At 50.8% G+C, this 16,326-nt stretch overlaps 1 protein-coding gene across 1 annotated transcript in view; it reads left to right on the top strand.

Annotated features, from left to right (window-relative positions):
* LOC140399446 (plasma membrane calcium-transporting ATPase 3-like) overlaps positions 1-16,326 on the top strand; it is a 177,136-nt gene that overhangs the window by 98,888 nt on the left and 61,922 nt on the right. Inside the window, exon 11 of the mRNA XM_072489023.1 lies at positions 3,189-3,295. Coding sequence (XP_072345124.1) covers positions 3,189-3,295 — 107 coding nt within the window. The remainder of the gene's footprint in view (positions 1-3,188; positions 3,296-16,326) is intronic.

Here is a 16,326-nt window from a genome sequence, read left to right as displayed (position 1 = left end):
CTTTATAGGGGCTCTGGGTATTTGATTAGACAATGTCCCAGGGCAGTCTCTCTTTATAGGGGCTCTGCGTACTTGATTAAACAATGTCCCAGGGCAGTCTCTCTTTATATGGGCTCTGCGTACTTGACTAAACAATGTCCCATGGCAGTCCCTCTTTATAGGGGCTCTGGGTATTTGATTAGACAATGTCCCAGGGCAGTCTCTCTTTATAGGGGCTCTGCGTACTTGATTAAACAATGTCCCAGGGCTGTCTCTCTTGATAGGGGCTCTGCGTACTTGATTGAACAATGTCCCTGGGCAGTCTCTCTTTATAGGGGCTCTGGGTATTTGATTAGACAATGTCCCTGGGCAGTCTCTCTTTATAGGGGCTATGCGTACTTGATTAGACAATGTCGCTGGGCAGTCTCTCTTTATAGGGGCTCTTGGTATTTGATTAGACAATGTCCCTGGGCAGTCTCTCTTTATAGGGGCTCTGGGTATTTGATTAGACAATGTCCCTGGGCAGTCTCTCTTTATAGGGGCTCTGGGTATTTGATTAGACAATGTCCTATGGCAGTCTCTCTTTATAGGCATGATGTGGAGATGCCGGCGTTGGACTGGGGTGAGCACAGTACGAAGTCTTACAACACCAGGTTAAAGTCCAACAGGTTTGTTTCGATGTCACTAGCTTTCGGAGCGCTGCTCCTTCCTCAGGTGAATGAAGAGGTCTGTTCCAGAAACACATATATAGACAAATTCAAAGATGCCAAACAATGCTAGGAATGCGAGCATTAGCAGGTGATTAAATCTTTACAGATCCAGAGATGGGGTAACCCCAGGTTAAAGAGGTGTGAATTGTCTCAAGCCAGGACAGTTGGTAGGATTGCGCAGGCCAGATGGTGGGGGATGAATGTAATGCGACATGAATCCCAGGTCCCGGTTGAGGCCGCACTCATGTGTGCGGAACTTGGCTATAGGTTTCTGCTCGGCGATTCCGCGTTGTCGTGGGTCCTGAAGGCCGCCTTGGAGAACGCTTACCCGGAGATCAGAGGCTGAATGCCCTTGACTGCTGAAGTGTTCCCTGACTGGAAGGGAACATTCCTGCCTGGTGATTGTTGCGCGATGTCCGTTCATTCGTTGTCGCAGCGTGCGACATCTGGCCTGCGAAATCCTACCAACTGTCCTGGCTTGAGACAATTCACACCTCTTTAACCTGGGGTTACCCCATCTCTGGATCTGTAAAGATTTAATCACCTGCTAATGCTCGCATTCCTAGCATTGTTTGGCATCTTTGAATTTGTCTCTTTATAGGGGCTCTGGGTATTTGATTAGACAATGTCCCTGGGCAGTCTCTCTTTATAGGGGCTCTGGGTATTTGATTAGACAATGTCCCTGGGCAGTCTCTCTTTATAGGGGCTCTGCGTACTTGATTAAACAATGTCCCAGGGCAGTCTCTCTTTATAGGGGCTCTGGGTATTTGATTAGACAATGTCCCTGGGCAGTCTCTCTTTATAGGGGCTCTGCGTACTTGATTAAACAATGTCCCACGGCAGTCTCTCTTTATAGGGGCTCTGGGTATTTGATTAGACAATGTCCCTGGGCAGTCTCTCTTTATAGGGGCTCTGCGTACTTAATTAAACAATGTCCCAGGGCAGTCTCTCTTTATAGGGGCTCTGGGTATTTGATTAGACAATGTCCCTCGGCAGTCTCTCTTTATAGGGGCTCTGCGTACTTGATTAAACAATGTCCCTGGGCAGTCTCTCTTTATAGGGGCTCTGCGTACTTGATTAAACAATGTCCGAGGGCAGTCTCTCTTTATAGTGGCTCTGCGTACTTGACTAAACAATGTCCCATGGTAGTCTCTCTTTATAGGGGCTCTGGGTATTTGATCAAACAATGTCCCTGGGCAGTCTCTCTTTATAGGGGCTCTGGGTATTTGATTCGACAATGTCCCAGGGCAGTCTCTCTTTATAGGGGCTCTGCGTACTTGATTAAACAATGTCCCTGGGCAGTCTCTCTTTATAGGGGCTCTGCGTACTTGACTAAACAATGTCCCATGGCAGTCTCTCTTTATAGGGGCTCTGCGTACTTGACTAAACAATGTCCCATGGCAGTCCCTCTTTATAGGGGCTCTGCGTACTTGATTGAACAATGTCCCTGGGCTGTCTCTCTTTATAGGGGCTCTGGGTATTTGATTAGACAATGTCCCTGGGCAGTCTCTCTTTATAGGGGCTCTGGGTATTTGATTAGACAATGTCCCTGGGCAGTCTCTCTTTATAGGGGCTCTGGGTATTTGATTAGACAATGTCCCAGGGCAGTCTCTCTTTATAGGGGCTCTGGGTATTTGATTAGACAATGTCCCTGGGCAGTCTCTCTTTATAGGGGCTCTGGGTATTTGATTAGACAATGTCCCTGGGCAGTCTCTCTTTATAGGGGCTCTGCGTACTTGATTAAACAATGTCCCAGGGCAGTCTCTCTTTATAGGGGCTCTGGGTATTTGATTAGACAATGTCCCTGGGCAGTCTCTCTTTATAGGGGCTCTGGGTATTTGATTAGACAATGTCCCTGGGCAGTCTCTCTTTATAGTGGCTCTGCGTACTTGATTAAACAATGTCCCAGGGCAGTCTCTCTTTGTAGGGGCTCTGGGTATTTGATTAGACAATGACCCTGGGCAGTCTCTCTTTATAGGGGCTCTGCGTACTTGATTGAACAATGTCCCAGGGCAGTCTCTCTTTATAGGGGCTCTGGGTATTTGATTAGACAATGTCCCAGGGCAGTCTCTCTTTATAGGTGCTCTGCGTACTTGACTAAACAATGTCCCTGGGCAGTCTCTCTTGATAGCGGCTCTGCGTACTTGATTGAACAATGTCCCAGGGCAGTCTCTCTTTATAGGGGCTCTGCGTACTTGATTGAACAATGTCCCTGGGCAGTCTCTCTTTATAGGGGCTCTGCGTACTTGATTGAACAATGTCCCAGGGCAGTCTCTCTTTATAGGGGCTCTGGGTATTTGATTAGACAATGACCCTGGGCAGTCTCTCTTTATAGGGGCTCTGCGTACTTGATTGAACAATGTCCCTGGGCTGTCTCTTTGTCGATGCTCTGGCTACCTGATTCAAATGTGTGGCCTGATTTGTGTTCTTGATGCCTGTGTGTTTTCCGTCTATCTCACCCTCACCCCCCCCTTGCCCCTTCCCCTGGGCTACGCACAGGGATGATCGACAGCACCATGGGGGAGAAGCACCAGGTTGTGGCGGTCACGGGGGATGGAACGAATGACGGTCCTGCCTTGAAGAAAGCAGATGTGGGCTTCGCAATGGTAAGAGGCCAACCGACTTGCGGCAGGGAATTCTTCCTTGCTGGTGTCCCGCAGCGCCTTACGGTCGGAGCGGCGGTGTGCCCTGGCGGCGGAGGCAAGGTGGGAGACTCTGCCGCACACGGCAAAATCCCCCCCCCCCCCCCCCACACACACACACACACACACACCCCAACACCCTCATCGATCAGAAATCTGTCAAAACCGCCCCCGCCCCAAGAAAACAAATTCCTCCTCATCTCCACCTTCAACGGGCAGCCCGGTAGCACAGTGGTCAGCACGGTTGCCTCACAGCCTCAGGGTCCCAGGTTCGATTCTGGCCTCGGGTGACTGTGCGGAGTCTGCACGTTCTCCCCGTGTCTGCGTGGGTTTCCTCCGGTTTCCTCCCACAGTCCAAAGATGTGCAGGTTAGGTGGATTGGCCGTGATAAATTGCCCCTTTGTGTCCCAAAAGGTTAGGTGGGGTAACTGGGTTAGGAACAGTGCTGGACCTAGTGGGGAGCTCCTTCCAGGGTCAATGCAGACTTGCTGGGCCGAATTTCCCCTTCTGCATTATAGGGATTCTATGATTCAATGGGAGACCCCATTACTCTCGAACCATGCCCCACTCAGTTTGAGACTGCCCCCCTCCCTCCTCCCCTCCCCCCCCCCCCCCCCCCCCCCGGCCTATGATGGGGGGAAACATACTCTCGGTATCCACCCTGTCAAATCCCCTCCTCAGATTCCGATACGTTTCAATCAGATCACCTCTCGTCCTCCTAAACTACGATGGGGAGAGGTCCCCAACCTGCTCAACCCTTCCCTCATCGGACCAACCCCCCTTCATCCCGGGAATCGGCCCCGTCAACCTTCTGCGAACGGCCTCCAGCACAAGTGTGTCCCCCTCATCGGGTTGGAGTAAGGAGGCCGAGACTGTACGCACTCTTTCAGGTGTTACAAACGTGGTGTTCACAAATGTAGGAGCAACCGAATGGGGACATCACATTGACCAAGGACAGTGTTATGGGCCAGGCATTTTCAGAACCCCAAAATGTATCATGGAGTTCAACCAACCTCTCCCTTCAATGGATTTGTTGCTTATCCGAGCACACGGCTTGTTCCCCAGGCGCGGGATTACAATTATGGACACGTGGGTTTTTAAACACAAAACAATGTTTATTCCATGAACTTAACTTAACATCTTAAATAAACATTGGATCTCGTAACACCCCTTACTTCAAAGATAACTCAGAAAATATTGCAACAGTAAATAATTCCTCAAAATGTTCCTTGAAACTTCCAAGAGACTTAACACCTTTAAACAGAATCACATCAGGTTAAAGGATATATATATTCTCTGTAGAATGGCAGAGATATATTAGCTTGGTTGACTTCAGCTCCAGCAAAACAGCCAGGCACTTTTAAACTGAAACTTCAAAATAAACTGCAAAATGGCTGAACTGAGCTGAGCCCCACCCACTCTCTGACATCACTGTTTTCTGGAAGGTACATTGCTTAAACATCCATGTCTTAAAGGTATTCTCACATGACAGCAGACAGACAATTCTTTCACTCACTGACAATATAGCTGCATCACAATCCTCCGCGTTCTCCTGCCCGTGCTGTACCTGTCCTGGGAGTGTTTGATGGGGACAGTGTAGAGGGAGCTTTACTCTGTATCTAACCCCGTGCTGTACCTGTCCTGGGAGTGTTTGATGGGGACAGTGTAGAGGAAGCTTTACTCTGTATCTAACTCCGTGCTGTACCTGTCCTGGGAGTGTTTGATGGGGACAGTGTAGAGGGAGCTTTACTCTGTATCTCACCCCATGCTGTACCTGTCCTGGGAGTGTTTCATGGGGACAGTGTAGAGGGAGCTTTACACTGTATCTAACCCCGTGCTGTACCTGTCCTGGGAATGTTTGATGGGGACAGTGGAGAGGGTGCTTTGCTCTGTATCTAACCCCGTGCTGTACCTGTCCTGGGAGTGTTTGATGGGGACAGTGCAGAGGGAGCTTTACTCTGTATCTAACCCCGTGCTGTACCTGTCCTGGGAGTGTTTGATGGGGACAGTGTGGTGGGGGTTTTACTCTGTATCTAACCCCGTGCTATAACTGTCCTGGGAGTGTTTGATGGGGACAGTGTAGAGGGAGCTTTACTCTGTATCTAATGCCGTGCTGTACCTGTCCTGGGCGTGTTTGATGGGGACAGTGTAGAGGGAGATTTACTCTGTATCTAACCCCGTGCTATAACTGTCCTGGGAGTGTTTGATGGGGACAGTGTAGAGGGAGCTTTACTCTGTACCTAACCCCGTGCTGTACCTGTCCTGGGAGTGTTTGATGGGCACAGTGTAGAGGGAGCTTTACTCTGTATCTAACCCCGTGCTGTACCTGTCCTGGGAGTGTTTGATGTGGACAGTGTAGAGGGAGCTTTACTCTGTATCTAACCCCGTGCTGTACCTGTCCTGGGAGTGTTTGATGGGGACAGTGTGGTGGGGGTTTTACTCTGTATCTAACCCCGTGCTATAACTGTCCTGGGAGTGTTTGATGGGGACAGTGCAGAGGGAGCTTTACTCTGTATCTAACGCCGTGCTGTACCTGTCCTGGGGGTGTTTGATGGGGACAGTGTAGAGGGAGATTTACTCTGTATCTAACCCCGTGCTATAACTGTCCTGGGAGTGTTTGATGGGGACAGTGTAGAGGGAGCTTTACTCTGTACCTAACCCCGTGCTGTACCTGTCCTGGGAGTGTTTGATGGGCACAGTGTAGAGGGAGCTTTACTCTGTATCTAACCCCGTGCTGTACCTGTCCTGGGAGTGTTTGATGTGGACAGTGTAGAGGGAGCTTTACTCTGTATCTAACCCCGTGCTGTACCTGTCCTGGGAGTGTTTGATGGGGACAGTGTATAGGGAGATTTAATCTGTATCTAACTCCGTCCTGTACCTGTCCTGGGAGTGTTTGATGGGACAGAGTAGAGGGAGCTTTACTCTGTATCTAACCCAGTGCTGTACCTGTCCTGGGAGTGTTTGATGGGGACAGTGTATAGGGAGCTTTACTCTGCATCTAACTCCGTGCTGTACCTGTCCTGGGAGTGTTTGATGGGACAGTGTAGAGGGAGCTTTACTCTGTATCTAACCCAGTGCTGTACCTGTCCTGGGAGTGTTTGATGGGGACAGTGCAGAGGGAGCTTTACTCTGCATCGAACCCCGTGCTTTACCTGTCCTGGGAGTGTTTGATGGGGACAGTGTAGTGGGAGCTTTACTCTGTATCTAAGCCCGTGCTGTACCTGTCCTGGGAGTGTTTGATGGGGACAGTGCAGAGGGAGCTTTACTCTGTATCTAACCCCGTGCTGTACCTGTCCTGGGAGTGTTTGATGGGGACAGTGTGGTGGGGGCTTTACTCTGTATCTAACCCCGTGCTATTCCTGTCCTGGGAGTGTTTGATGGGGACAGTGTAGAGGGAGCTTTACTCTGTATCTAACCCCGTGCTGTACCTGTCCTGGGGGTGTTTGATGGGGACAGTGTAGAGGGAGATTTACTCTGTATCTCACCCCGTGGTGTACCTGTCCTGAGAGTGTTTGATGGGGACAGTGTAGAGGGAGCTTTACTCTGTATCTAACCCCGTGCTGTACCTGTCCTGGGAGTGTTTGATAGGGACAGTGTAGAGGGAGCTTTACTCTGTATCGAACCCCATGCTGTACCTGTCCTGGGAGTGTTTGATGGGGTCAGTGTAGAGGGAGCTTTACTCTGTATCTAACCCTGGGCTGTACCTGTCCTGGGAGTGTTTGATGGGAACAGTGTAGAGGGAGCTTTACTCTCTATCAACCCCGTGCTGTACCTGTCCTGGGAGTGTTTGATAGGGACAGTGTATAGGGAGCTTTACTCTGAAACTAACGCCGTGCTGTACCTGTCCTGGGAGTGTTTGATGGGGACAGTGTAGAGGGAGCTTTACTCTGTATCTAACCCCGTGCTGTACCTGTCCTGGGAGTGTTTGATGGGGACAGTGTAGAGGGAGCTTTACTCTGTATCTAACCCCGTGCTGTACCTGTCCTGGGAGTGTTTGATGGGGACAGTGTAGAGGGGGCTTTACTCTGTATCTAACCCCGTGCTGTACCTGTGCTGGGAGTGTTTGATGGGGACAGTGTAGAGGGAGCTTTACTCTGTATCTAACCCCGTGCTGTACCTGTCCTGGGAGTGTTTGATGGGAACAGTGTAGAGGGAGCTTTACTCTGTATCTAACCCTGGGCTGTACCTGTCCTGGGAGTGTTTGATGGGAACAGTGTAGAGGGAGCTTTACTCTCTATCAACCCCGTGCTGTACCTGTCCTGGGAGTGTTTGATGGGGACAGTGTATAGGGAGCTTTACTCTGTATCTAACCCCGTGCTGTACCTGTCCTGGGAGTGTTTGATGGGGACAGTGTAGAGGGAGCTTTACTCTGTATCTAACCCCGTGCTGTACCTGTCCTGGGAGTGTTTGATGTGGACAGTGTAGAGGGAGCTTTACTCTGTATCTAACACCGTGCTGTACCTGTCCTGGGAGTGTTTGATGGGGACAGTGTAGAGGGAGCTTTACTCTGTATCTAACCCCGTGCTGTACCTGTCCTGGGAGTGTTTGATGTGGACAGTGTAGAGGGAGCTTTACTCTGTATCTAACCCCGTGCTGTACCTGTCCTGGGAGTGTTTGATGTGGACAGTGTAGAGGGAGCTTTACTCTGTATCTAACACCGTGCTGTACCTGTCCTGGGAGTGTTTGATGGGGACAGTGTAGAGGGAGCTTTACTCTGTATCTAACCCCGTGCTGTACCTGTCCTGGGAGTGTTTGATGGGGACAGTGTAGAGGGGGCTTTACTCTGTATCTAACCCCGTGCTGTACCTGTGCTGGGAGTGTTTGATGGGGACAGTGCAGAGGGAGCTTTACTCTGTATCGAACCCCGTGCTGTACCTGTCCTGGGTGTGTTTGATGGGGACAGTGTAGAGGGAGCTTTACTCTGTATTTAACCCTGTGCTGTATCTGTCCTGGGAGTGTTTGATGGGGACAGTGTAGAGGGAGCTTTACTCTGTATTTAACCCTGTGCTGTACCTGTCCTGGAGTGTTTGATGGGGACAGTGTAGAGGGAGCTTTACTCTGTATTTAACCCTGTGCTGTACCTGTCCTGGAGTGTTTGATGGGGACAGTGTAGAGGGAGCTTTACTCTGTATCTAACTCCGTGCTGTACCTGTCCCGGGAGTGTTTGATGGGGTCAGTGTAGAGGGAGCTTTACTCTGTACCTAACCCCGTGCTGTACCTGTCCTGGGAGTGTTTGATGGGCACAGTGTAGAGGGAGCTTTACTCTGTATCTAACCCCGTGCTGTACCTGTCCTGGGAGTGTTTGATGTGGACAGTGTAGAGGGAGCTTTACTCTGTATCTAACCCCGTGCTGTACCTGTCCTGGGAGTGTTTGATGGGGACAGTGTATAGGGAGCTTTACTCTGTATCTAACTCCGTCCTGTACCTGTCCTGGGAGTGTTTGATGGGGACAGTGTAGAGGGAGCTTTACTCTGTATTTAACCCTGTGCTGTACCTGTCCTGGAGTGTTTGATGGGGACAGTGTAGAGGGAGCTTTACTCTATATCTAACCCCGTGCTGTACCTGTCCCGGGAGTGTTTGATGGGGTCAGTGTAGAGGGAGCTTTACTCTGTACCTAACCCCGTGCTGTACCTGTCCTGGGAGTGTTTGATGGGCACAGTGTAGAGGGAGCTTTACTCTGTATCTAACCCCGTGCTGTACCTGTCCTGGGAGTGTTTGATGTGGACAGTGTAGAGGGAGCTTCACTCTGTATCTAACCCCGTGCTGTACCTGTCCTGGGAGTGTTTGATGGGGACAGTGTAGAGGGAGATTTACTCTGTATCTAACTCCGTCCTCTACCTGTCCTGGGAGTGTTTGATGGGACAGAGTAGAGGGAGCTTTACTCTGTATCTAACCCAGTGCTGTACCTGTCCTGGGAGTGTTTGATGGGGACAGTGTATAGGGAGCTTTACTCTGTATCTAACTCCGTGCTGTACCTGTCCTGGGAGTGTTTGATTGGACAGTGTAGAGGGAGCTTTACTCTGTATCTAACCCAGTGCTGTACCTGTCCTGGGAGTGTTTGATGGGGACAGTGCAGAGGGAGCTTTAATCTGCATCGAACCCCGTGCTTTACCTGTCCTGGGAGTGTTTGATGGGGACAGTGTAGCGGGAGCTTTACTCTGTATCTAACCCCGTGCTGTACCTGTCCTGGGAATGTTTGATGGGGACAGTGTAGAGGGGGCTTTACTCTGTATCTAACCCCGTGCTCTACCTGTGCTGGGAGTGTTTGATGGGGACAGTGGAGAGGGAGCTTTACTCTGTATCTAAGCCCGTGCTGTACCTGTCCTGGGAGTGTTTGATGGGGACAGTGCAGAGGGAGCTTTACTCTGTATCTAACCCCGTTCTGTACCTGTCCTGGGAGTGTTTGATGGGGACAGTGTGGTGGGGGCTTTACTCTGTATCTAACCCCGTGCTATACCTATCCTGGGAGTGTTTGATGGGGACAGTGTAGAGGGAGCTTTACTCTGTATCTAACCCCGTGCTGTACCTGTCCTGAGGGTGTTTGATGGGGACAGTGTAGAGGGAGATTTACTCTGTATCTCACCCCGTGGTGTACCTGTCCTGAGAGTGTTTGATGGGGACAGTGTAGAGGGAGCTTTACTCTGTATCTAACCCCGTGCTGTACCTGTCCTGGGAGTGTTTGATAGGGACAGTGTAGAGGGAGCTTTACTATGTATCTAACCCCATGCTGTACCTGTCCTGGGAGTGTTTGATGGGGTCAGTGTAGAGGGAGCTTTACTCTGTATCTAACCCAGTGCTGTACCTGTCCTGGGAGTGTTTGATGGGGACAGTGTATAGGGAGCTTTACTCTGCATCTAACTCCGTGCTGTACCTGTCCTGGGAGTGTTTGATGGGACAGTGTAGAGGGAGCTTTACTCTGTATCTAACCCAGTGCTGTACCTGTCCTGGGAGTGTTTGATGGGGACAGTGCAGAGGGAGCTTTACTCTGCATCGAACCCCGTGCTTTACCTGTCCTGGGAGTGTTTGATGGGGACAGTGTAGTGGGAGCTTTACTCTGTATCTAAGCCCGTGCTGTACCTGTCCTGGGAGTGTTTGATGGGGACAGTGCAGAGGGAGCTTTACTCTGTATCTAACCCCGTGCTGTACCTGTCCTGGGAGTGTTTGATGGGGACAGTGTGGTGGGGGCTTTACTCTGTATCTAACCCCGTGCTATTCCTGTCCTGGGAGTGTTTGATGGGGACAGTGTAGAGGGAGCTTTACTCTGTATCTAACCCCGTGCTGTACCTGTCCTGGGGGTGTTTGATGGGGACAGTGTAGAGGGAGATTTACTCTGTATCTCACCCCGTGGTGTACCTGTCCTGAGAGTGTTTGATGGGGACAGTGTAGAGGGAGCTTTACTCTGTATCTAACCCCGTGCTGTACCTGTCCTGGGAGTGTTTGATAGGGACAGTGTAGAGGGAGCTTTACTCTGTATCGAACCCCATGCTGTACCTGTCCTGGGAGTGTTTGATGGGGTCAGTGTAGAGGGAGCTTTACTCTGTATCTAACCCTGGGCTGTACCTGTCCTGGGAGTGTTTGATGGGAACAGTGTAGAGGGAGCTTTACTCTCTATCAACCCCGTGCTGTACCTGTCCTGGGAGTGTTTGATAGGGACAGTGTATAGGGAGCTTTACTCTGAAACTAACGCCGTGCTGTACCTGTCCTGGGAGTGTTTGATGGGGACAGTGTAGAGGGAGCTTTACTCTGTATCTAACCCCGTGCTGTACCTGTCCTGGGAGTGTTTGATGGGGACAGTGTAGAGGGAGCTTTACTCTGTATCTAACCCCGTGCTGTACCTGTCCTGGGAGTGTTTGATGGGGACAGTGTAGAGGGGGCTTTACTCTGTATCTAACCCCGTGCTGTACCTGTGCTGGGAGTGTTTGATGGGGACAGTGTAGAGGGAGCTTTACTCTGTATCTAACCCCGTGCTGTACCTGTCCTGGGAGTGTTTGATGGGAACAGTGTAGAGGGAGCTTTACTCTGTATCTAACCCTGGGCTGTACCTGTCCTGGGAGTGTTTGATGGGAACAGTGTAGAGGGAGCTTTACTCTCTATCAACCCCGTGCTGTACCTGTCCTGGGAGTGTTTGATGGGGACAGTGTATAGGGAGCTTTACTCTGTATCTAACCCCGTGCTGTACCTGTCCTGGGAGTGTTTGATGGGGACAGTGTAGAGGGAGCTTTACTCTGTATCTAACCCCGTGCTGTACCTGTCCTGGGAGTGTTTGATGTGGACAGTGTAGAGGGAGCTTTACTCTGTATCTAACACCGTGCTGTACCTGTCCTGGGAGTGTTTGATGGGGACAGTGTAGAGGGAGCTTTACTCTGTATCTAACCCCGTGCTGTACCTGTCCTGGGAGTGTTTGATGTGGACAGTGTAGAGGGAGCTTTACTCTGTATCTAACCCCGTGCTGTACCTGTCCTGGGAGTGTTTGATGTGGACAGTGTAGAGGGAGCTTTACTCTGTATCTAACACCGTGCTGTACCTGTCCTGGGAGTGTTTGATGGGGACAGTGTAGAGGGAGCTTTACTCTGTATCTAACCCCGTGCTGTACCTGTCCTGGGAGTGTTTGATGGGGACAGTGTAGAGGGGGCTTTACTCTGTATCTAACCCCGTGCTGTACCTGTGCTGGGAGTGTTTGATGGGGACAGTGCAGAGGGAGCTTTACTCTGTATCGAACCCCGTGCTGTACCTGTCCTGGGTGTGTTTGATGGGGACAGTGTAGAGGGAGCTTTACTCTGTATTTAACCCTGTGCTGTATCTGTCCTGGGAGTGTTTGATGGGGACAGTGTAGAGGGAGCTTTACTCTGTATTTAACCCTGTGCTGTACCTGTCCTGGAGTGTTTGATGGGGACAGTGTAGAGGGAGCTTTACTCTGTATTTAACCCTGTGCTGTACCTGTCCTGGAGTGTTTGATGGGGACAGTGTAGAGGGAGCTTTACTCTGTATCTAACTCCGTGCTGTACCTGTCCCGGGAGTGTTTGATGGGGTCAGTGTAGAGGGAGCTTTACTCTGTACCTAACCCCGTGCTGTACCTGTCCTGGGAGTGTTTGATGGGCACAGTGTAGAGGGAGCTTTACTCTGTATCTAACCCCGTGCTGTACCTGTCCTGGGAGTGTTTGATGTGGACAGTGTAGAGGGAGCTTTACTCTGTATCTAACCCCGTGCTGTACCTGTCCTGGGAGTGTTTGATGGGGACAGTGTATAGGGAGCTTTACTCTGTATCTAACTCCGTCCTGTACCTGTCCTGGGAGTGTTTGATGGGGACAGTGTAGAGGGAGCTTTACTCTGTATTTAACCCTGTGCTGTACCTGTCCTGGAGTGTTTGATGGGGACAGTGTAGAGGGAGCTTTACTCTATATCTAACCCCGTGCTGTACCTGTCCCGGGAGTGTTTGATGGGGTCAGTGTAGAGGGAGCTTTACTCTGTACCTAACCCCGTGCTGTACCTGTCCTGGGAGTGTTTGATGGGCACAGTGTAGAGGGAGCTTTACTCTGTATCTAACCCCGTGCTGTACCTGTCCTGGGAGTGTTTGATGTGGACAGTGTAGAGGGAGCTTCACTCTGTATCTAACCCCGTGCTGTACCTGTCCTGGGAGTGTTTGATGGGGACAGTGTAGAGGGAGATTTACTCTGTATCTAACTCCGTCCTCTACCTGTCCTGGGAGTGTTTGATGGGACAGAGTAGAGGGAGCTTTACTCTGTATCTAACCCAGTGCTGTACCTGTCCTGGGAGTGTTTGATGGGGACAGTGTATAGGGAGCTTTACTCTGTATCTAACTCCGTGCTGTACCTGTCCTGGGAGTGTTTGATTGGACAGTGTAGAGGGAGCTTTACTCTGTATCTAACCCAGTGCTGTACCTGTCCTGGGAGTGTTTGATGGGGACAGTGCAGAGGGAGCTTTAATCTGCATCGAACCCCGTGCTTTACCTGTCCTGGGAGTGTTTGATGGGGACAGTGTAGCGGGAGCTTTACTCTGTATCTAACCCCGTGCTGTACCTGTCCTGGGAATGTTTGATGGGGACAGTGTAGAGGGGGCTTTACTCTGTATCTAACCCCGTGCTCTACCTGTGCTGGGAGTGTTTGATGGGGACAGTGGAGAGGGAGCTTTACTCTGTATCTAAGCCCGTGCTGTACCTGTCCTGGGAGTGTTTGATGGGGACAGTGCAGAGGGAGCTTTACTCTGTATCTAACCCCGTTCTGTACCTGTCCTGGGAGTGTTTGATGGGGACAGTGTGGTGGGGGCTTTACTCTGTATCTAACCCCGTGCTATACCTATCCTGGGAGTGTTTGATGGGGACAGTGTAGAGGGAGCTTTACTCTGTATCTAACCCCGTGCTGTACCTGTCCTGAGGGTGTTTGATGGGGACAGTGTAGAGGGAGATTTACTCTGTATCTCACCCCGTGGTGTACCTGTCCTGAGAGTGTTTGATGGGGACAGTGTAGAGGGAGCTTTACTCTGTATCTAACCCCGTGCTGTACCTGTCCTGGGAGTGTTTGATAGGGACAGTGTAGAGGGAGCTTTACTATGTATCTAACCCCATGCTGTACCTGTCCTGGGAGTGTTTGATGGGGTCAGTGTAGAGGGAGCTTTACTCTGTATCTAACCCTGGGCTGTACCTGTCCTGGGAGTGTTTGATGGGAACAGTGTAGAGGGAGCTTTACTCTCTATCAACCCCGTGCTGTACCTGTCCTGGGAGTGTTTGATAGGGACAGTTTATAGGGAGCTTTACTCTGAAACTAACGCCGTGCTGTACCTGTCCTGGGAGTGTTTGATGGGGACAGTGTAGAGGGAGCTTTACTCTGTATCTAACCCCGTGCTGTACCTGTCCTGGGAGTGTTTGATGGGGACAGTGCAGAGGGAGCTTTACTCTGTATCGAACCCCGTGCTGTACCTGTCCTGGGAGTGTTTGATGGGGACAGTGTAGAGGGAGATTTACTCTGTATCTAACCCCGTGCTGTACCTGTCCTGGGAGTGTTTGATAGGGACAGTGTAGAGGGAGCTTTACTCTGTATCTAACCCCATGCTGTACCTGTCCTGGGAGTGTTTGATTGGACAGTGTAGAGGGAGCTTTACTCTGTATCTAACCCAGTGCTGTACCTGTCCTGGGAGTGTTTGATGGGGACAGTGCAAAGGGAGCTTTAATCTGCATCGAACACCGTGCTTTACCTGTCCTGGGAGTGTTTGATGGGGACAGTGTAGCGGGAGCTTTACTCTGTATCTAACCCCGTGCTGTACCTGTCCTGGGAATGTTTGATGGGGACAGTGTAGAGGGGGCTTTACTCTGTATCTAACCCCGTGCTCTACCTGTGCTGGGAGTGTTTGATGGGGACAGTGGAGAGGGAGCTTTACTCTGTATCTAAGCCCGTGCTGTACCTGTCCTGGGAGTGTTTGATGGGGACAGTGCAGAGGGAGCTTTACTCTGTATCTAACCCCGTTCTGTACCTGTCCTGGGAGTGTTTGATGGGGACAGTGTGGTGGGGGCTTTACTCTGTATCTAACCCCGTGCTATACCTATCCTGGGAGTGTTTGATGGGGACAGTGTAGAGGGAGCTTTACTCTGTATCTAACCCCGTGCTGTACCTGTCCTGGGGGTGTTTGATGGGGACAGTGTAGAGGGAGATTTACTCTGTATCTCACCCCGTGGTGTACCTGTCCTGAGAGTGTTTGATGGGGACAGTGTAGAGGGAGCTTTACTCTGTATCTAACCCCGTGCTGTACCTGTCCTGGGAGTGTTTGATAGGGACAGTGTCGAGGGAGCTTTACTCTGTATCTAACCCCGTGCTGTACCTGTCCTGGGAGTGTTTGATAGGGACAGTGTAGAGGGAGCTTTACTCTGTATCTAACCCCATGCTGTACCTGTCCTGGGAGTGTTTGATGGGGTCAGTGTAGAGGGAGCTTTACTCTGTATCTAACCCTGGGCTGTACCTGTCCTGGGAGTGTTTGATGGGAACAGTGTAGAGGGAGCTTTACTCTCTATCAACCCCGTGCTGTACCTGTCCTGGGAGTGTTTGATGGGGACAGTGTATAGGGAGCTTTACTCTGTATCTAACCCCGTGCTGTACCTGTCCTGGGAGTGTTTGATGGGGAGAGTGTATAGGGAGCTTTACTCTGAATCTAACACCGTGCTGTACCTGTCCTGGGTGTGTTTGATGGGGACAGTGTATAGGGAGCTTTACTCTGTATCTAACCCCGTGCTGTACCTGTCCTGGGAGTGTTTGATGGGGACAGTGTAGAGGGATCTTTACTCTGTATCATACCCCGTGCTGTACCTGTCCTGGGAGTGTTTGATGGGGACAGTGTAGAGGGAGCTTTACTCTGTATCTAACACCGTGCTGTACCTGTCCTGGGAGTGTTTGATGGGGAGAGTGTATAGGGAGCTTTACTCTGAAACTAACGCCGTGCTGTACCTGTCCTGGGAGTGTTTGATGGGGACAGTGTGGATGGAGCTTTACTCTGTATCTAACCCCGTGCTGTACCTGTCCTGGGAGTGTTTGATGGGGACAGTGTAGAGGGAGCTTTACTCTGTATCTAACCCCGTGCTGTACCTGTCCTGGGAGTGTTTGATGGGGACAGTGTAGAGGGGGCTTTACTCTGTATCTAACCCCGTGCTGTACCTGTGCTGGGAGTGTTTGATGGGGACAGTGCAGAGGGAGCTTTACTCTGTATCGAACCCCGTGCTGTACCTGTCCTGGGTGTGTTTGATGGGGACAGTGTAGAGGGAGCTTTACTCTGTATTTAACCCTGTGCTGTATCTGTCCTGGGAGTGTTTGATGGGGACAGTGTATAGGGAGCTTTACTCTGTATCTAACTCCGTGCTGTACCTGTCCTGGGAGTGTTTGATTGGACAGTGTAGAGGGAGCTTTACTCTGTATCTAACCCAGTGCTGTACCTGTCCTGGGAGTGTTTGATGGGGACAGTGCAGAGGGAGCTTTAATCTGCATCGAACCCCGTGC

The sequence above is a fragment of the Scyliorhinus torazame genome, chromosome 22 (genome assembly GCF_047496885.1).
Source record: "Scyliorhinus torazame isolate Kashiwa2021f chromosome 22, sScyTor2.1, whole genome shotgun sequence".
Lineage (NCBI taxonomy): Eukaryota > Metazoa > Chordata > Chondrichthyes > Carcharhiniformes > Scyliorhinidae > Scyliorhinus > Scyliorhinus torazame.
This window is presented reverse-complemented; position numbering and strand designations above follow the sequence as displayed.